The sequence below is a fragment of the Erythrolamprus reginae genome, chromosome 2 (assembly GCF_031021105.1).
Source record: "Erythrolamprus reginae isolate rEryReg1 chromosome 2, rEryReg1.hap1, whole genome shotgun sequence".
NCBI lineage: Eukaryota > Metazoa > Chordata > Lepidosauria > Squamata > Dipsadidae > Erythrolamprus > Erythrolamprus reginae.
The window spans coordinates 234,285,929-234,306,484 of record NC_091951.1 but is presented as its reverse complement, the minus strand read 5'-3'; the positions used below and the strand labels follow the sequence as shown (position 1 = coordinate 234,306,484).

The window sequence follows — 20,556 nt, the reverse complement described above, 5'->3', positions numbered from 1 at the left end:
GCATGCCGCTAAATTCGCCTCCAGGGCTATGGCGTCCACCATATCATCTCGACGCCTTCTGTGGCTAAGAAACTGGCAGGTGGACGCCAAATCGAAGTGGGCATTGTCCTCCGCCCCCTTTGAGGGCTCTAAACTGTTTGGGGAGGCTCTCGAGCCCGTCTTGGTGGAGGATAAGGATAAGAGGAAGGTCCTCCCTAGATCGTACCGGCGCCAGGACCGAAGGACTGGACCATATTCTCGTCGCCAGTCCTTTCGGTGGGACCAGACTCCACCCACAACACAACCGGCCCGGACTTATTCCCAAGGTACCTTTTCAACACCTTATAGAAGTGACCGTTCCTACTTCCAGGATCGGTCTAGAGGCTTCCACCAAACCAGACGTCCCTTCCGAGGATCCCAGCAGCGCAATTTTCGGCGTTCAAAGTGACTGCCTACACGACGCCCCTTTGGGAGGCAGGCTACAGCATTTCAGCGGAACCTGGCAGGCAGTTACCACCGATTCATGGGTGTTGGCAACCGTATCTCGGGGGCTACGCCTCGAATTTCTGCAAAATCCTCCTCACCAGTTTGTGGCTTGCCCTGTACCCAGGGATCCCACAAGAAAGACTCTCTTGGAACAGGAGATTTTGCATCTCTTGGATATTCAGGCAATCGAGCCGGTACCGTGCAGCCAGGTGGGTACGGGGTTTTATTCACGGGTGTTCCTCGTACCCAAATCATCAGGGGGTTGCAGGCTCATCTTGAACCTCAAACGTCTAAACCAATACGTTGTCTACCGAAGGTTCAAGATGGCCTCCCTCCGTTCTATCCTGGCCGCCATTCGGCCTGGGGACTTCCTTACTTCGGTCGACCTGAAGGAGGCCTATCTGCACGTCCCTATACATCCGGCGCATCGTCAATTTCTTCGATTTTGCCTGCACAACGCGCACTATCAATACAGGGCAATGCCATTCGGCCTTTCATCGGCCCCGCGCACCTTCACGAAGCTCTTGGATGCGCTGATGGCAAAGCTACGATCCCAGTCCATCCGGATCCTTGCATATTTGGACGATATTCTCCTTCTGTCCGGCGACCGGAGAACAGCACATCGGGAGTTGCAGACCACGTTGACCTTACTACAACACCATGGCTTCACGGTCAATGTGCCGAAGAGTCATTTGGTGCCTGCGACCAGGATCACCCATCTGGGTGCTGTGATAGACACAGTTTCCAGAAAGGTGTATCTCTCCACAGAGAGGCAACTCAACGTGTGCGCACTGGTGAACAGGCTTCAACGGCACCGGAAAGCCCCATTGTCCCTACTGTCCAAGGTGCTGGGAACACTGGTGTCGTGCGTGGACATTGTACCTTGGGCCCGTTACCACTACCGCATGCTTCAGTGGACCCTACTCCCTTACCAGCGGCGGCGCCTAAGCCATACACACCAGCTGATCTCCGTGGGACAGGAGCTACGATCCTCCCTGAAATGGTGGAGGTCCTCGGCGCTGCGTCAGGGCTCCCTCTTCGGACACCTTTCATATACCATTCTTACCACAGATACCAGCCTCCTGGGATGGGGCGCCCATGTCAACTCCCAGGTGACACAAGGGTTCTGGACACCCCAGGACCTACGACCCGTCAATATCAATTTCCTGGAGTTGCGGGCTGTCCGTTTGGCACTCCAGGTCTTTTTATCCCTGCTGGAGGGGCATCATGTTCTCGTCCGCACGGACAATGTTGCCACCAGGGCACATTTAAATCACCAGGGCGGGACGCGGTCACTCAGACTCATGACAGAAACTGTTCTGCTTTTCGACTGGGCTTTTCACCTTGCCTCTCTACGTGCGGAGCACATAGCGGGAGAGGACAACCAGCAGGCGGATTGGCTCAGCCATCAGGAACTGGATCCGGCGGAGTGGAGACTCGATCCCCTTCTTTTTCAGGAAATTGTCCATCACTTTGGGGAACCAGCGGTGGATCTGTTTGCCACATACCAAAACACCCAGCTCCCAAGGTTCTACTCCCGGTTTTCATCACCGGGAGCCGAGGGAGTCAATGCACTTCACCTTCCGTGGCCAAAGACACTACTCTATGCCTTTCCCCCCCTTCCGCTTCTCCCGAAGGTGATAGGGAAATTTCTCGTGGAAGGGGCAGACATAATCTTGTTGGCACTGCATTGGCCGTGAAGGCCTTGGTTCACGGACCTCATGGGGCTCTCTGTCTCCCCACCGTGGAGGATTCCGGATGACCAGATTTCCCTCAGCCAAGGGTTTGTAACCCATCCGGACCCACAATGGTTCCATCTAACCGCTTGGCACTTGAGGGGGACAGTTTAAGGAGTTGTCAACTTCCGGACAACGTGATTGCCACTATTCAGGCTGCTAGACGTCCTTCTACGACCCGACTTTATCAGGCGACATGGGCCGCTTTCACATCATTCTGCTCCGCCAGACATTTGCAACCTCAAGATTCTTCCGTTCTTCCGGTTCTGGAATTTTTACAGATAGGTTTGGACAAGGGCCTAGCGCCAAACACGTTGAGACGACATGTGGTGGCATTGGCGACTATTATTAAAAGAGAAGATGGGGGCCCCTTGGCCCATCATCCATGGATTAAAGACTTTCTAAGGGGGGCTACAAATACACACCCTCCTCCGGTTCGGCGTTTTCCCACATGGGATTTGACTTTGGTTCTCCAGGCCCTCACAGGACCCCCCTTTGAACCCTTGAGGACAGTGTCGTTACGTTTCCTCTCTATTAAAACAATTTTCTTAGTAGCGGTTACCTCGGCCCGGCGGGTGTCCGAATTGTCTGCCCTGTCGGTTAGACCGGATTTGTGTACCTTTTATCCGGACAGGGTAGTATTAAGGTTAGACCCTACATTCGTCCCCAAAGTTAATACTCACTTCCACAGGGCTCAGGAGTTGATATTGCCGGATTTCTGTGCCAAGGGCGACCATCCTTTAGCACTTAAGTGGCACAAGGTGGACGTCCGCAGAGCCTTGAAACTGTACATCAGACGTACGAAGGCGATACGTAAGACTGAGGCCTTGTTTGTGTCTTTTAGTTCCCTTAGACTGGGTCTCAAAGTCTCTTCCAACACCGTTAGTCAATGGGTGAGACTATGCATAGTCGAGGCTTACAGGGCAAGTTCGACCAGCCCACCTACTGGAATCCAGGCACACTCGACGAGGAGTGCGGCGTCATCTGCGGCTTGGGCGACACAGGCGCCCATTGAGGATATCTGCAGGGCTGCAACTTGGACTACGCCCACGACCTTTATTCGTCACTACAAATTAGATACCTTTGCTTCGGCGGAGGCGGCGTTTGACAGACGGGTGCTTTAGAAGGTGTGCGAGGACACGCAATCCATGGTTCAACAGACTCCCACCCTTGAGCACTGAACTTGGGTATATCCCATGCTGGACTCTCCTTCCAGAAGCATGGGAGAAGAACCGTTGAACTTACCTGAACGGTCTTCTCGATGCTCTGGAAGGAGAGTCCATACCCTCCCTGGAACCATGGGGAGTTTTCGGTTCAATTACTTGTTCTGATTTATGATGTTCAATAAATTGTTATTGTTCTTACCTTCGTTTTTTAAAACTGACTCCTTGGGGGCAGCAAGGGGGCGGTATCTAATTATTATGTATTTATGTTAATTTGAAACTCAGTCCTACCAATAAGACTAGAGCTAAACCCATGCTGGACTCTCCTTCCAGAGCATCGAGAAGACCGTTCAGGTAAGTTCAACGGTTCTTCTCTCTCACTCTCTTTCTCACTTTCTCTGCCAGCCCGCCCGCCCGGAACATTCAAAATAAGAAAACCCTTCACTCTTACTTTGAATGTTCCGGGCGGGCGTGCAGGCAGGGAGATGGGAAGAGCGTGCGCCGGCCCGCGCACCCACCAGCCTCCGGAGAACGCCTGCCCCGCCTCTCTTGCAGCGGAGGAGAAAGAGAGGCGGAGTGGGCGGCGAGCGGGCGAGCGGCTGGGTGGGTGAGCGGCGGGCAGGCGGGGGGCAGCCGGCGCGCGCTCCCCAAATCTCCCTGACAGCCCACCCGCCCGGAACATTCAAAATAAGAAAACCCTTCGCTCTTACTTTGAATGTTCCGGGCGGGCGCACAGGCAGGGAGATGGGAAGAGCGCGCGCTGGCCCACGCGCCCTCCAGCCTCCGGAGAACGCCTGCCCCGCCTCTCTTGCAGCGGAGGAGAAAGAGAGGCCGGGCAGGCGGGGGGCAGGGCCGAGAGGCCAGGAGCGCGAGAGGGCCAAAGGCACCATGGAGAAGCAGGGGCGGCCGCGGCTCCCTTCTACTGCCCGCGCCTCCCTGCCCGTCCCCCCCCCCCGTGGGCTGGCAGGGGGATGGGGAGCGCGCGACCGAGGAAAAGGTGCGCGCAGAGGTATTTTGGAGCGTGCGTGCGCTCACACGCGCAGCTTGCAGGGAACAGTGGCTGAGATAATCAGTGTTATCCAAGGACCATTGGAGCTGGAGCAGCATCACCTTCTCATCAACGTTCCCTAAAAAGGGAAGGTTGAAGACAGGACGATAGTTGTTTAAAATAGCCAGATCCAGGCTTCTTGAGGAGGAGACATACCACCGTGTTGTTTAATGGAGATGGGAAGGACCCCTCCATCAATGAAGTGTTGATAACCACCTGGATCCAGCCTTGTGTCACCTCCCTGCTGGTTGATACCAGCCAGGAAGGACATGGGTCCAATAAGCAGGTGGGGAGACTCACAGCTCCAATGGCCTTGTCCACTTCATCATGTGTCACCAGTACAAATTCATCCCACTTAACCGGAGTAAGACAGTGCTCTGTCACATCAGTTGAAACTGCCCAGCCGGAGTCCAGGTCCATCCAGATCTGAGCGACTTTATCCGTGAAAAACTTACTAAAATCCTCAGCAGTACTCTGCAAGGGTTCATTCACACATACACATGTATTAAAGAGGGAGCGAGTCACCCTGAACTACACAACTGAACGGGATTCTGTGGATGCAATCAAGGTACAGTGGTACTTCAAGATACGAACCCCTCGTCTTACGAACAACTCGAGATACGAACCCGGGGTTCAGAAAAAATTTGCCTCTTACGAACTTTTTTCGTGTTACGAACGCCAAACCCGAACTTCCGGGTTCGGCGTTCGGGAGGCTGCTGGGAAGCCCCCCGGCTGTTTTAAAAGGTGACAGCCGGACGGCGGGGCTTCCCAGCAGCCTCCGAACGCCAAACCCGGAAGTTCGGGTTTGGCGTTCGTAACACAAAAAAAGTTCGTAAGAAGAGGCAAATTTTTTCTGAACAGTTTGGAGGCTGCTGGGAAGCCGCGCGGCTGTTTTAAAAGGTGACAGCCGGGCTGGGGGGCTTCCCAGCAGCCTCCCGAACCCCAATGTTTTGCCGAACTTCTGGGTTCGGGAGGCTGCTGGGAAGCCCCCCAGCCCGGCTGTCACCTTTTAAAACAGCCGCGCGGCTTCCCAGCAGCCTCCGAATGCCGAACGCGGAAGTTCGGGTTTGGCGTTCGGCTTCGGGAGGCTGCTGGGAAGCCGCCCGGCTGTTTTAAAAGGTCGCAGCCGGGCTGGGGGGCTTCCCAGCAGCCTCCCAAACCCCGAACTTTTGCCGAACTTCCGGGTTCGGGAGGCTGCTGGGAAGCCCCCCAGCCTGGCTGTGACCTTTTAAAACAGCCGGGCGGCTTCCCAGCAGCCTCCGAACGCCGAACGCGGAAGTTCGGGTTTGGCGTTCAGCTTCGGGAGGCTGCTGGGAAGCCGCGCGGCTGTTTTAAAAGGTGACAGCCGGGCTGGGGGGCTTTCCAGCAGCCTCCCAAACCCCGAACCCGGAAGTTTGGCAAAAGTTCGGGGTTCGGGAGGCTGCTGGGAAGCCCCCCAGCCCGGCTGTGACCTTTTAAAACAGCCGGGCGGCTTCCCAGCAACCTCCCGAAGCCGAACGCCAAACCCGAACTTCCGCGTTCGGTGGCTGCTGGGAAGCCCTGCCGCCCGGCTGTCACCTTTTAAAACAGCCTGGGGGCTTCTCGGCGGCCTCCCGAACGCCGAACCCAGAAGTTCGGGTTTGGCGTTCGGCGTTCGGGAGGTCGCTGAGAAGCCCCCAGGCTGTTTTAAAAGGTGACAGCCGGGCGGCAGCGGTTTTTTGCGGGGGGTTTTTTGGTTGCACAGATTAATTGACTTTACATTGTTTCCTATGGGAAACAATGTTTCGTCTTACGAACCTTTCGTCTTACGAACCTCCCCCTGGAACCAATTAGGTTCGTAAGACGAGGTATGACTGTATATGTATGCAAACATCTTGCCGCCTTCATCGTCACTAGATAAGTCTTAATGAAAGATCTTAACAGTGTCCGGTCAGATCTAGATTTACTGGCCCTCTAACACTCCTCTAGATGTTTCTTCTGGCATTTCCTCCGCCTGAGCTCCTCAGCAAACCAAGAAGATTTTCTAGTTCTACTGCCACAGAGCGGTCGCAAAGGCGCAATCCAGTCTAGAGCCACCGTTGCAGCCCAGTTCCAGGCCATTACCAGGGACTCTGCCAAATTATGTACAGTAATACCTCATGATACGAACTTAATTGGTGCAAGGAGGAGGTTCGTAAGACGAAAGGTTCGTAAGACGAAACATTGTTTCCCATAGGAAACAATGTAACGTCAATGAATCTGTGCAACCAACGGCGTTCCACGACTGCTGGGAAGCCGCGCGGTTGTTTTAAAAGGTCACAGCCGCGCTGGGGGGCTTCCCAGCAACCTCCCGAACCGAACCCGGGGTTCAGAAAAATTTTGCCTCTTACGAACTTTTTTGGAGTTACGAACCGGCGTTCGGGAGGCTTCTGGGAAGCCCCGCCGCCCGTCTGTCACCTTTTAAAACAGCCGCACGGCTTCCCAGCTGTCTCCCGAAGCCAAACGTGGAAGTTCGGGTTTGGCGTTTGGCTTCGGGAGACAGCTGGGAAGCCGCGCGGCTGTTTTAAAAGGTGACAGACGGACGGCGGGGCTTCCCAGAAGCCTCCCGAACGCCAGTTCGTAACTCCAAAAAAGTTCGTAAGAAGAGGCAACATTTTTCTGAACCCCGGGTTCGGTTCGGGAGGTTGCTGGGAAGCCCCGCCGCCCGGCTGTCACCTTTTAAAACAGCCGCGCGGCTTCCCAGCTGTCTCCGAACGCCGGTTCGTAACTCGAAAAAAGTTCGTAAGAAGAGGCAACATTTTTCTGAACCCCGGGTTCGTATCACGAGTTGTTCGTAAGACGAGGGGTTCGTATCTTGAGGTACCACTGTATAAGCAAATCCACTGTTTCCCCAAGCACCCTCTGAAAACCTACTGGATCTATTAGGTGTCTTGGGCAGGACCACCTAATCAGTTCTGCCTTCCTACGGAACCCTAAAATCAAGCTGTAGCAGAAAATGATCTGACCATGACAAAGGTGAGATGTCTAAGCCCCTTAAATTCAGATCATTACTCAACTGCCCTGAGAGAAATACCATGTCGGGTGTCTGTCCCCCCCTCATGAGTTGGGCCCTATATTACCTGGGTCAGGTCCATTGTTGCCATGGAAGCCATGAACTCCTGCACCAGCCCAGAGGATTTGTTGAGTGACAGCACACTGAAGTCCCCTAAGACTATCAGTCTGGGGAACTCCACTGCCAACACGGCTACCTCCTCAAGCAGCACAGGCAAGCTGTTGTCACGCAGCTGAGAGCAGGTACGTGAGCAACAAGCCCACCTGAACCCCTAGGTCCCACTTCAGGGAGCCTGCACAGGCTGAAGGTCTTCCGGGCTATAACAGCCACTCCCCCACCACCTTTTCTGGGATTGCAGCTGGTGCCACACCTGAAACTCGGCTGTGCGCATCTTCGAGAGAGGGACACCCCCCCTCTCAGGACTCAGCCAGGTCTCAGTTACACATGCCAGGTCAGCCTCCTCATCTGAGAGTAAATCCTGAATGAGGGGAGTTTATTTGTAATGAACCTGGCATTAAGCAGCAGCAGCCTGAAACCAGCATGCGGATTTTGCCTATCACCAGTACCACAGGATGAGCTGGCTAGTTCCAGGGGGGTGGGGCGGAACAAGGAATCGCTTTCAGGCAGCGACTCATTGTTCCCCGTGAAAGCGATTCCCTCAGCCCCCGTCATACTTGCCTCTCCCAGTCAAGACTTGTATGCTCCGGCCCTTGCCCAATCCAGAGATAGTTTTCCCCATCCCCCAGGCCTCACTCATCCTTGGCAGGCCTGTCAACAACTCATTCGAACTCTCAGTCATACTCCCCTCAAATATACCCTGACTCTCTACATTCTCCAACACAGCCATCCAAACATGCACTCCCACCCCATTCATTATTATGAATTCGTTGGTAATCAATTCTATACAATTTCCAAATTCAAAAAGATTAAAAAAAAGATTAAAGGTGGAATCCTATGAACATAGTACAGAACTACATATGAAGGCACATGTTTTGAGGCCGTTTGTACTGTGCATTCCTACGGAAGAGACAAATAATAGTACTTCAAAAAGATATGAAATCTCATTTCTGACTACGAATATTTCTGCAATCGGAGCAGCAGAACAAGGAAAAATCACTTGCTCTGTAAATATTTTTTGAGGATGTACAAATCCCTTCTTTGTTATCCAGCCAATGTGATGGAGTAACTGCTCAAAATTACCTAATCTCACCCAGCCAAATTATCCTCTAAACTTTGATACTGTTCAACATGGGCTGATTATGTAAATAATGCTCACATTTGCAGCTTGGTAAATTTTGAAAGGCAGGAAGACCAAACTGTTATTGTGACTGCAGGCACTTACATCACAGCTCCCCATCTGTTTAAAAGCTGCATCCACTCATTACGTTTCATGGGTATAATCACAATATATGTAAATATCATTACAATTAACCACTGCACCAAATGCATAATTAGGTATCCTAGAAAAGAAAAATTACAAAAAAGGGAGAATTAGAAATTGCAAATAACTTATTCCAATCCTTTCAAGACAGCTGTTCACATACCCCACATTATGTAAGCAACTTGGAAAGAGATGAATTTTGATACTGCTACCTGTTGGTGTAAAAAGAATAGGAGAGATCAGTTAGGAATTCTCAAACATACAAACAAAATACACAATAGTTCAAGGAAATCTTTATATAACTGTAGAACTACTTCTGTATAACTACACAAACCATTTATGTCAACATAATGCTTTATGTGGAATAGAAAACTGGGATGCAAAACACGAAGACTTATTTTAAGAGCCGGGGTGGTGCAGTGGTTAGAGTGCAGCACTGCAGGCTACTTCAGCTAACTGCTAGCTGTAGTTTAGCAGTTGAAATCTTACCACCGGCTCAAAGTTGACTCAGCCTTCCATCTTTCCAATGTGGGTAGTTTTATACCAAACCTAAAAGCACTAGTCCAATTCTTTCCTCTTTTCAGGGTTAAAGCCTGCCATTTATTTTATTTGCTCGAACTGTCTTGTTTTCTCCCTTTCTCCATTCTAAAAGTATTGGAAAAGACTGAACATCCTGAGAATTATAGTCACAACAAAAACAAAAAGAAAGTGAAGTGAAGAGAAGCTAGCGTAGACCAGTGATTTTCAACCTTTTTTGAGCCGCAGCACATTTTTTCATTTACGAAACCCTGGGGCACATTGAGTGGGGTGGGGTGGGTGGGGGGCTAAAAAACGTTTGGACAAAAAAATTCTCTCTCTTCCTCCCTTTTGCTCTATTTCTCTCTCCCTCTTTCTCTTCCTTCCTTCCTCTCTTTTTTGCTCTCTTTCTCTCTCCCTCCCCACCTCCCTCTATGTCTTTCTCTCTCTCTCCTTCCCTCCCTCTTTCTCTCTCTCTTTCTTTCTCTCTCTTTCTTTCTTTCTTTCTCTTGTTCTCTTTCTCTCTCGCGCGCTCTTTCTCTCTCTTGCTTTCTCTCTCTCTCTCTCTCTCTTGCTTTCTCTCTCTCTCTCTTGCTTTCTTTCTCTCTCTGAGCTTTGCGGCACACCTGACCATGTCTCACGGCACACTAGTGTGCCATGGCACACTGGTTGAAAAACACTGGCGTAGACCATTAGCCCTGCACACCCAGAGGGTTAATTTAATTTAATCCAATTCAATTCTATTCTATGCTGCCAAATCCCAGTGGGACTCAAGGCTTCTTACAACAAAAATAGTACATACAATAAACAAGTCAAATAATTAGTAATAAGAACATTTTAAAAAACCATACTAAACCAAAAAAGAATTAACCAATCAAATCCACAATTATACAGAACAGTTGCAGTCGGACGTGATAAGATGTTACAATTCAAGATCCCCAGGCCTGGCCAGAAAGCTAGGTCTTCACAGCCTTTCGGAAGGATAGCAGGGTGGGAGCAGTGCGGACATAAGGGGTTAGTTGGTTCCATAACATCGGGGCAGCTACAGAGAATGCTCTTCCTCGCGCCCATCAACTTACATTGTTTAGTCGACAGGACCTCGAGGAGGCCAACTCCCTGTGATCTGATTGGTCTCTGGGAGGTATATGGCAGGAGACGGTCTCGTAGACAGGCTGGTCCTGAGCCATGTAGGGCTTTATAGGTAATAACCAACATCTTGAATTGTGACCGGAGACCAACTGGTAATCAGTGCAGCACACAGAGTGTTGGTGTTATATGGGAGTACTGAGGAACACCCATGACAGCTCATGTGGCTGCATTCTGGACTAAATGTGATCTCCGAATACTCTTCAAGGGTAGCCCCATGTAGAGCGCATTGCAATAATCTAGTCAGGAGATAAAGAGGGTCTGAGTGACCGTGTGCAGAGCCTCCTCGTCCAGATAGTGTTCTGGTTTCCGGCTAGAGCCTTTGTTAATTGAAATAAAGCCTTACTGAATGCAGAGATTTATAAAGCAAAAAACATCATCTTTATTCTTTCTCTCTTCTGTTACAAAACTACGTCATTTGCAGGCAAACACTTTACCTCATTGAAACGTCGCCAGAAATTTCCAAATCCTACACGGGAAGAAACCCGAATATACCAAGACCGTCATATATATATGTGTGTGTGTGTGTGTGTGTGTGTGTGTGTGTGTGTTTTCGTAGATTTTCACGGGTACAAGTAAGATGGTCTTGGTATATTCGGGTTTCTTCCCGTGTAGGATTTGGAAATTTCTGGCGACGTTTCAATGAGGTCCCACTCGTCATCTTCAGGCTGGTGTTCCTGTCCTTGTTCTAGGGCGAACACAGCGAGACCTGAGCTGCCTTCCTTCTATAAATATTGGTGGCTGGGTGTGGTTTGATGGCTCAGCAATTGCCTGCTGTGTAGAAACTTCCTGGTGAGTCAGTGGGGTAACACCTGGAGTCGTTGATGTAACTGAGGTATGCTGATTAGTTAATGGTTGTAGATTAGGTGTGATATCCTGAGTAGTTGGAGCTTGCAGGCTACTTGATTGTTTTGCAATGTGTGTTCTGAGTCTGGTTTCAGTTTCTATGGCTGGGATACGTTTGAGGGCTGGTTTCCATATGTCTGGTAGGCGGGAGGTATCATCCCGCTTGTTCATATTTTGGGGATGTTTTTCTATCTCGATGGCTTCCATGATTATTCTTTTGCTGTAGTGTTCTGTTTTGGAAATTAATTTGGTACTGTCAAAATCAATTTCATGTCCTGTAGTTTTGAAGTGTTGGAAAAGGGAGGAGGTTTTTTCTTTTTTCCTTACTGCATTCTTATGTTCTGCAGATTAATTAAATTAATTTCCAAAACAGAACACTACAGCAAAATAATCATGGAAGCCATCGCCTTCCGCCTACCAGACATCTGGAAACCAGCCCTCAAACGTATCCTAGCAGGACGTTGAGCAGACTGTCAGAGGGCAGCGGTGGCAGGTTGGGTCTGAAAACCTTGCAAAGTCCTGTGGCTTTAAAAAAAAAACTTGCAGAGCCTCTGCATTTTGGAGGGGGGAAACACTTGCAGTACTTTTGAAAAAAAACTGGCGAAGCCATGGGGCTTAAAAAAATAAAACCTGGTAGAGTGGTTCAGTCCAAGGCTTGGAGGCAATAGTGGGGTGGGTACCAAACTAGGAAGCCCTTGCATACTGCTGCCTCCTTGCCCCTCTGCCCCATCAGCTGCTACAGTCCATCTCGGCCCATTTAAGCCAGACCTGTGCAGATAAAACGCAACAAACAACAGACCAAATCATGCTGTCGTGGTGCAAAGGTTTATTCCCGCTACAAGCTGGTGCTCAGTCCATGCCAAACCACAGTAGGGTAAAGTCCCCAGCCACCCCTCAACCAAACTATGCCTCCGCAGCCTAATCCTCACCTTCTCAGCTGTTTGGTGGCATGATTCAAATCGCCCACCTGGCTCTCTGCTGCAAGCCGGATGCCATGATGTCATCTGGCATTGCCAAGAAGCTGGATCGCAAGCATTACACTGAGGTTACCTCCCGCCTATCCTCCCACCATTCTGTGCTCCGTTGTCCTCTATGTGCTCACTCTCTGGTTCTCTCGCTTCCCCCCAGGTGTGTGTGTTGAGCCCTGGACTGGGGCTTCAGCTGAACTGACTGTTCAGCATTCAGGATGGAGCCAACCTACCATCCTCTCTGACAGCCCACTTACTCATCCAACTCTCCATCCAGTGCCTGCAATGAGTTATCTATGGAGCAACTTTCTGGTGTTGAGATGTCCTGCGAATAAATGGGAGCACCAAGTTGGCAGAGGAAAGTTGACGGTAGCAAGAAGGCTGCACCCTGCTGGCCACCCTGAGCTAGCAGCATCAAGGTACCATAGAACAGTGATGGGGGACCTTTTTCCTTTTGCATGCCAAAAATGGGAGTGCATAGCACACATGTGTAGCAGCACACAACCTCTCTGTGCACCACAGTGCACATGCGCACATCCTCATGCATGCACACACACACACACACCTCATTGGGCCCTTTTTCACCCTCAAGCTTTCCTGAAGCCTCCGGAGTGCGAAAAATGGCCCAAAGGCCAAACCAGAAATTCGGAAAAACAGACTTCTGGTTTGCCCGTTGGGCTGTTTTTCACACTCCAGAGGCTTAAAATCAGCTGGCCCGCACACGCATGTGCACTGGAGCTGACATAGTGCAACATTTCACATGCCCTTAGATATGGCTCTACATGCCACCTGTGGCACATGTGCCATAGATTCACCGTCACAGTCATAGACCCTCTGGTGTGCAGGGCAAATGGTCTAGGCTAACTTCTCTTTTTTGTTGTTGTTGTTCATTCAGTAAGTTCCATTTTTTAACTCGCATCAATGCTTGTTCTGGGTATGTTTTACATATTCAGCCAATGTAAGGTTTTCCTCTTATAATATTACAAAAATAATACACTATCCTGTTTGAAAGTGGATGGTTAAATGCTACCTTAATAATTCTTAAGTCCTTGGATGGACTTCAATTAATAGGTTTCCATCAATCATACAATGTAAATTGAATTGTAGATTAACCATCATCACCATCAGAACATCATACATTTTAAGAAGACATTTGGTTGATACTAGGATGCTGGCAGCCACTTGTATAAATCATCAGCACCATTCAATGATATTTGATATGTTTTTAAATGTTCAGTTGATTGAGTTTCATGTTGAATGAACAGAGGAGGTAATAATAACAATGGCAATGACTAAGAGCAGGAAAGTTAAAGAAAGAGACCAAAAGGTAAATTCTTGGTGGAACAAGACAAAGCTTGTTAAGGACAAATGCATACAAAGCCAGAATTGAGAAGATAGCAACAGACAGTAAGAGCCGCCTATGCAAAGAAGCTAAAGAAACAGTGGACCACCTGGTAAGCTGCTGCAAGAAGATCACACAGACTGACTACCAGCACCAGCATGACAAAATAGCAACAATGGTGCATTGGAAGATCTGCAAGAAATATAATTTGCTTGTAAGCAAGAGCTGGTGGGACCATAAAAGAGAAAACGTTATAGGAAATGAAGAAGTTAAATTGCTCTGCGACTTCAGAATTCAGGCAGACAGGCATCTGCCACATAACAGTCTGGACTTAACAATTGTCGATAAGAAAGACAAAAAAGTCTGGATAGTGGATGTGGCAGTGTCTGGAGACAGCAGCAGAAGAAAAAAGAACTGGAGAAGATAAAAAAATAGAAAGACCTACAAACAGAAATTGAAGCACTATGGCAAGAACAAGCAAGCACAGTATCAATAGCAATAGTAACTTTGGGTGCAATCCCAAAACAGCTGGAGCACCATTTGAGCACCTTAGGCATTGACACATTTGCTATCAGTCAATTGCAGAAGGCATTTTTACTTGGAACTGCTTCCATCCTGCAGCAATACCTGTAACACCGTCAAACATCCAGATTTGCCTATCCCAGGTCCTTGGTAAGGACTCAATAGGTACACAAAAATGCCAAATCCAGTCTGAACATCTGGCTGACTGTGCAATAATCAGTAATAATAGTAATAGTAATAAAAATAAAATACAGATAATCCTTGAGGCAGTGCAGGCCATGTAATGAATGTTCAAAATTATTCCTCCTGCCCTCCACCCAAAAGCTACTTAGGACCCCCATTTCAAAATTACAACTAATATTGTGTTTTGCAGACCCCACCAAATTTTTGGCTAACCTCCAAAACTACTTTTGCTTTCTACTATGCATATTTTTCATTGCTTAATAAAAGATCATTATTTATACTTTACTTTGCCTTTTATCTCACACTTCCAATTAGTAGTCCTTTTTTGAGTGCTGAAAACTCACCACACTTTCAGAAGATGACACTTTCATAGATTCTGACACAAATAGGTCCTTTTTGCCTAACCTCAACTGTTTAATTTGTTTTCTAGGATGGAAAGAAATATAAATATAAATGCATGGGTACACACAGGTACATATACATATACAGTAGTCCCTCACCTATCACTGGTGTTATGTTCCAGACCTGGCCGCGATAGGTGAAATCCGCGATATGGAATTTATCGACTGATAGTACTTATTTAAGTATTTATATTGTAATTGTTTGGTAAGTTTTCATTGTTTTAAGTGTTTATAAACCCTTCCCACACAGTATTTATTTTAGATACAGTATTTAAATACAGTATTTACAATTTTAGATATTTTTTTTTAAAAAAAACCTGCCGATCGAGTTCGGCGGGCTGTTTAAATCTGCCGATCGACTTCCTCAGAAACCCGCGAACCAGCGAAGATCCGTGAATGATTTTTCTCATTAATATTTCCTGAAAACCCGCGATGAAGTGAAGCTGCAGTAGGCGAAGCGCAGTATAGCGAGGGACTACTGTACACATATACAAACACTTACATAAAATATATTTATATCTATTAAAAAGCAATTAATTACAAATATGAATGATCTGTGTTGAAATATTGGAAACGTAATGAAGTCTATAAGGGTAACTAGAAATTCTGAATGTAAAATAGATCATTATTGGTAGTATTGGCAAAATTCTAATCAAAGGGAACAATGAGCAACATTTGGGAACCAAATGTAAATTTTGTGCCAAGCAGAAGATGTATATTTATTTTTTTAACTCTTCAGCTGGTCATTGAGAAATGCATTAATATGAGAAATAAAATGTATTCTAAATTTCTTGATTAAGAGGAAATGCATAATTGAACAAGTAGACTTCAATTATGAAACACTTTGCATAGAACATGGAGGTGATCTTTGGTTGTTGAAGAAAAGTAGAACGATCCTCCTGTTTTCATAATGCTTTTCCCCACACCCATTAAGATCCACTATTAGCTATGCTGATATAGCTAATTTTTTTGTAAATAGAGGGGAGAAACTATGTGAAAACTGGTACTATTTTGGCTTTCCACAAGACTTGGCAACAGTATCCAGGCCAATGAGACCATAGATATTTTCAGTCACCTAATCACAGCATCAATATTACATCTTCACAAGATTTCTATATCTGTACCTGTAGCAGACTAAGATGTTAAATATGTATCCAACGCATGTGACAGAAGAAAGAACTGTAGTAGCAATCCAAATTCCTATAAAACAAACGACATGATCTTAATTCCGAGGCGATTCCCTCAAAATACTCACCATAGTCATGACTGGTAAAATACAAAAGTACCAAATAGGCTATAAACATTATTGAATGCCTTTTCTCTTTGTTTCTTCTTTTTTCATTGGGACATAGTTAAACTCATTAATTTCTTAATGCCTGCATCTTTTTGTAATTTTGAAATGTTATAATGTTTTGTTTTTCATTATCTAGTTACAGATATGGGATTTATTAATCAAGCTACTGTTTACAGTAGATCTAAATATCCAACATTCTGAACAATTCTAGCTAGTCAGATGTGGTTTGTCAGCTACTGGAGTAAGTCTGGGCACATTCAAATCCAAGTCCATACTCAGCACAGAAACTCAATACATATATTGGTTGTGGCAAGAATTACAATTACATTTGCGCAGAAATGGAAAGATAAAGAAATACAGAAGGACACAGAAGTTTATAAAAAAATTATGGATTGTGCAGAATTAGACATGATGACAAAACGCTTGAATAATCAGGTAGAAACAGAATATTATAAAATATGGAATAAATTGTATGAATGGTGGGATTTTAAAAATAACATTACAAGTTAAAGTAACAAGAATTTAGAACTTACTGAACCTATAGTTTTGAAATTTTATGAGTTAGAGTTTAATAGTTTAAAAATGTTTATAGTAGAATAAACTTAGATATGTTATTTACTATATTATATATATATTTTTTGGCCAGCTGGACGCATGGCTGTGATTGGCCCAGTGGGACACCTGACCATACCTGTATAAAAGGCAGGACCACACGCTCCAGCGCCATTAGGTAGGGACAGTGCTGCTGCAGCTGCTGCTGACAGGGAGAGATAGGTTGGGGAGATTTCTAAGGGCAGATCACCTAGGCTGCATCTGGTGGTGTCTGCCACTGAAAGGGGACATATCTCAACTGTGCCATTGTCTTCCTAAGGGCAGATCACTTTGACATCCAAGGGAAGATTTTTTGGGGGGCAGTCTCGATGCATCTGGTGGCTGCCACTGAAAGGGGATATATCTCAACTGTGCCATTGTCTTCCTAAGGGCAGAGTGTCTAGGCATCCAAGACAAAAAAAGAGAAGATTTTTTGGGGGGCAGTCTCGCTGCACCTGGTGGTGGCTGCCACTGAAAGGGGAACCAAACTTGCATAGTTCTGGTACGTCCCAGAGATATTTCACTACCTTTATCTGTGCATTTACGTTTTCTGTGAAATACAGTGTCATTAGTGCTGTCTGCGCATTTACGTTTTCTGTCAAACACAGGGCCACTTCCTTTATCTGTGCATTTACATTTTCTGTCTAATACAAGGCCTCGACTGCAGTCTGGGCATTTAATTTTGGGTCAAACACAGGGCCAGTACAGATTGGGGAGATTTCTCAAGATAGAATTGTCCTTCTAAGGGCAGATTATGTAGGGAAAGTTCTCGGAGCAGGGACAGATCTAGGCATTCCAGAGATTAAAACTGAGGGGTTCAGTTTTACATGGCCGCTACTGCTCTCTGGCAATTTAATTTTGGGTCAAACACAGGGCCACTTCCTTTATCTGTGAATTTACTTTTTCTGTCTAATACAAGGCCTCGACTGCAGTCTGGGCATTTAATTTTGGGTCAAACACAGGGCCACTTCCTTTATCTGTGCATTTGTGTTTTCTGTCAAATACAGGGCCACTAGTGCTGTCTGAGCATTTAATTTTTACAGGGCATTTAATTATTGGAGTCTAGGTCCACCTGAACGCCGCACCTTCTTCTGTTCCCAAATTTCTTGGGCCAGTGTCACTGAAGGGCTTTAACTACGAAGAAAGCCACAAAAAAAGGACGTGGCTGTGGTGCTGGTGGTGGTGATGGAGGTGGTGCTGCAGGGGCAGGGAGAGGGCGTGTAACATCTGTGGCTGATATGCCTCCCTGTGGTGCAAGCAGGCGCCTGGATTTGGGGCCTATATTGGCAGGCCCCAAAGCTGCTTCCAGAGTGGTGAGGCAAGAAGAAGTCATGGCAGTTGTAGATAATATGACACGCAGTGCTATCGGTTCCATGAGATTGCCTTCCACCCACTCCACCTCAGCTGAAAGTTCAGAGCCCTCCTTATCACCCCACTTCAAAGCAGCAAGGCCGTTTCAGCCACAAGCAGTGGAGTCTTTAATGCTCTTCGATGACACTTCTAACTGGGATGCCATGGGCTGTCCACCTGCCCCATCCCCAGTTGCAGACCTTGGGCTTCCGGATGCCCAAGCGCTCCTGCTGGAGAACGAGGAGATGTCCACGGTATTATCGGGGAAGACTATGATAGAGGAAGATGAGACCCTAATCCCCGCTCCTGCAGCTTACCACAATGTTGAGGCTGAGAGGGAGGCTAGCGGGGAGGAGTGGGTGGAAGAAGATGCCAGGGGTGATGACGAGGTGCTAGATCCCACGTGGACTGAAGGGTGGCAGAGTTCAGAGGAGGAAGAGGCTTTGGTAGGCCCACAGCCCCAGGCAGCCAGCAGAAGAGGGAGAAGGGTGCAAACTCTCAGCGCTCAGTCTGCTGGTATTACTGCCCACCGTGGCCAGGGACCGAGCGCGCCACATGTGCCACAAAAAATCTCACCAGCATGGCATTTTTAAAAACAGTTTACAGATAACAAGACAAAGGTCCTTTGCACGCTCTGCCACCAGTCCCTGAAGCAAGGGAGAGGTGTTAATAATCTCAGCACCACCTGCATGACCAGGCACCTGAATACAAAACATGAGCTTCGGTGGCAGCAATACCTTAAAAGTATTCAAACGCCTGAGTCTTCCTCTTCTGCTTTGGCTGCCTCGGCCCCTGCCACCACCTCCCCAACAACAAGGCCACCTGTCTCTCCCCAAAGGGACAATGTAGGATCACCACCACCTCCACCAACAGCACCACCATCACCATCAGCAAGCCTGTCCATACCGTCCCAGGGAAGCTTTCAGCTGTCCATCCCTCAAACTTTGGAGAGAAAGCGGACATTCGGCCCAAATCACCCACGAGCTCAGGCCCTTAATGCCAGCATTTCAAAGCTGCTGACATTTGAAATGCTCCCCTACCACCTGGTAGAGACAGAAAGCTTCAAACATTTTATGGAAGTGGCTGTCCCACAATACACTGTTCCCAGCCGCTACTACTTTTCACGCCAGGCCATCTCTGCCCTGCACCAACATGTAGTGGAGAAAGTTAGGTGGGCACTGCGCAATGCTGTCAGTTCCCGCGTCCACATCACCACTGACACGTGGACCAGTAAACATGGCCAGTGCCGGTACATCTCTCTCACTGACCACTGGGTGAATGTAGTGGTGGCTGAGAATGAGGCAGGAAGCAATTTAGCGCATATTCTTCCACCACCCAGGATTGCTGGACATCAGTCGTTGCCTCCTGTCACCTCCTCTGCTTCCTCCTCTTCACCCTCCACATGCAGTAAGTGCAGTGCAGCAACCACCGATTTGAGCACGGCCATGGGGAAACAGCAGCAGGCGGTGGTAAAACTCATCAGCTTGGGCAACAGACCACACACCACACAGGAGCTGTGGACTGGCATCTAGGGGCAGACAGATGAGTGGTTGCTGCCGCTGCACCTGAAGCCTGGCAAGGTGGTGTGCGACAACGGGCGGAACCTTGTGGCAGCCTTGGGCCAAGCAGGGTTGACGCACATCCCTTGCCTGGCGCATGTGCTCAACTTGATAGTGCAGAAGTTCCTGGCCCATTATCCAGACATGTCGATGCTGCTTAATAAACTGCGTGCGGTGTGCGCACACTTTCGCCATTCCCACCTTGCTGCTGCTCGCCTATCTTCCCTGCAGAGGAACTTTGGTCTTCCCACCCACCGCCTCATATATGATTTGCCAACCAGATGGAATTCCACGCTGCATATGCTGGAAAGGGTGTGTGAGCAGCAACAGGCAATAGTGGAGTTCCAGCTTCAAAACTCCCGGGTGAGTAGAAGTGCAGACCAACAGCACTTTACCACCAATGACTGGGCCTCCATGAGGAACATTTGTGCCATGCTGCAGTGCTTCCAATACGCCATTGATATGGTCAGTGCTGATAATGCCATCGTCAGTGCTACCATCCCCATCCTTTTCCTACTGGAAAAAACCCTTCAGACCATGATGGAGGATGTGATGGTGTCACAGGAGGAAGCAGAGGAGGAGGAGGAAGGCCCATTTTCCCAGGCTGCAGGGGAGCGCATACGTGGCTCGCAGGGTGGTTGGCTGGGCCGACAGCAGCCAGCGGAGAGTTTTGGAGGAGGAGGACTTGCAGCAGGGCGGCCCCCAGGCATCAATGGAGCATGAGGAAGAGAAGGAGGAGAGACCTGTTACTGACCTCTCCTTGACTCAGGGCAGCCTGGCTCACATGGGCCACTACTCCAGTGCCTGCGCAATGACCCCAGGGTAGCCCGCATTGTCACCTCTGCTAGTTACTGGGTGGCCGCCGTGCTGGATCCCCAGTATAAGGACATCACCTCCTTGATCCCAGCACTTGAGCGGGAGCGCAAAATGAGAGAGTACAAGCATGCGCTGGTGGACGCAGTAGTCGCAAGAGTTCCCACTGGACTTGAAGGGCTCAGTGGTGGCACACGGAGTAGGAGGAGGACGCAGTCGCCA

At 48.3% G+C, this 20,556-nt stretch overlaps 1 protein-coding gene and 1 pseudogene across 1 annotated transcript in view; one reads left to right on the top strand and one right to left on the bottom strand.

Annotated features, from left to right (window-relative positions):
• Positions 1 to 20,556, top strand: part of LOC139159540 (perilipin-3-like) — a 252,743-nt pseudogene that overhangs the window by 68,521 nt on the left and 163,666 nt on the right.
• Positions 1 to 20,556, bottom strand: part of LOC139162172 (stimulated by retinoic acid gene 6 protein-like) — a 48,083-nt gene that overhangs the window by 8,719 nt on the left and 18,808 nt on the right. Inside the window, exons 9-12 of the mRNA XM_070742249.1 lie at positions 15,852 to 15,927; positions 14,671 to 14,752; positions 8,967 to 9,015; positions 8,765 to 8,882 (exon numbers count right to left, since the gene is read on the bottom strand). Coding sequence (XP_070598350.1) covers positions 8,765 to 8,882; positions 8,967 to 9,015; positions 14,671 to 14,752; positions 15,852 to 15,927 — 325 coding nt within the window. The remainder of the gene's footprint in view (positions 1 to 8,764; positions 8,883 to 8,966; positions 9,016 to 14,670; positions 14,753 to 15,851; positions 15,928 to 20,556) is intronic.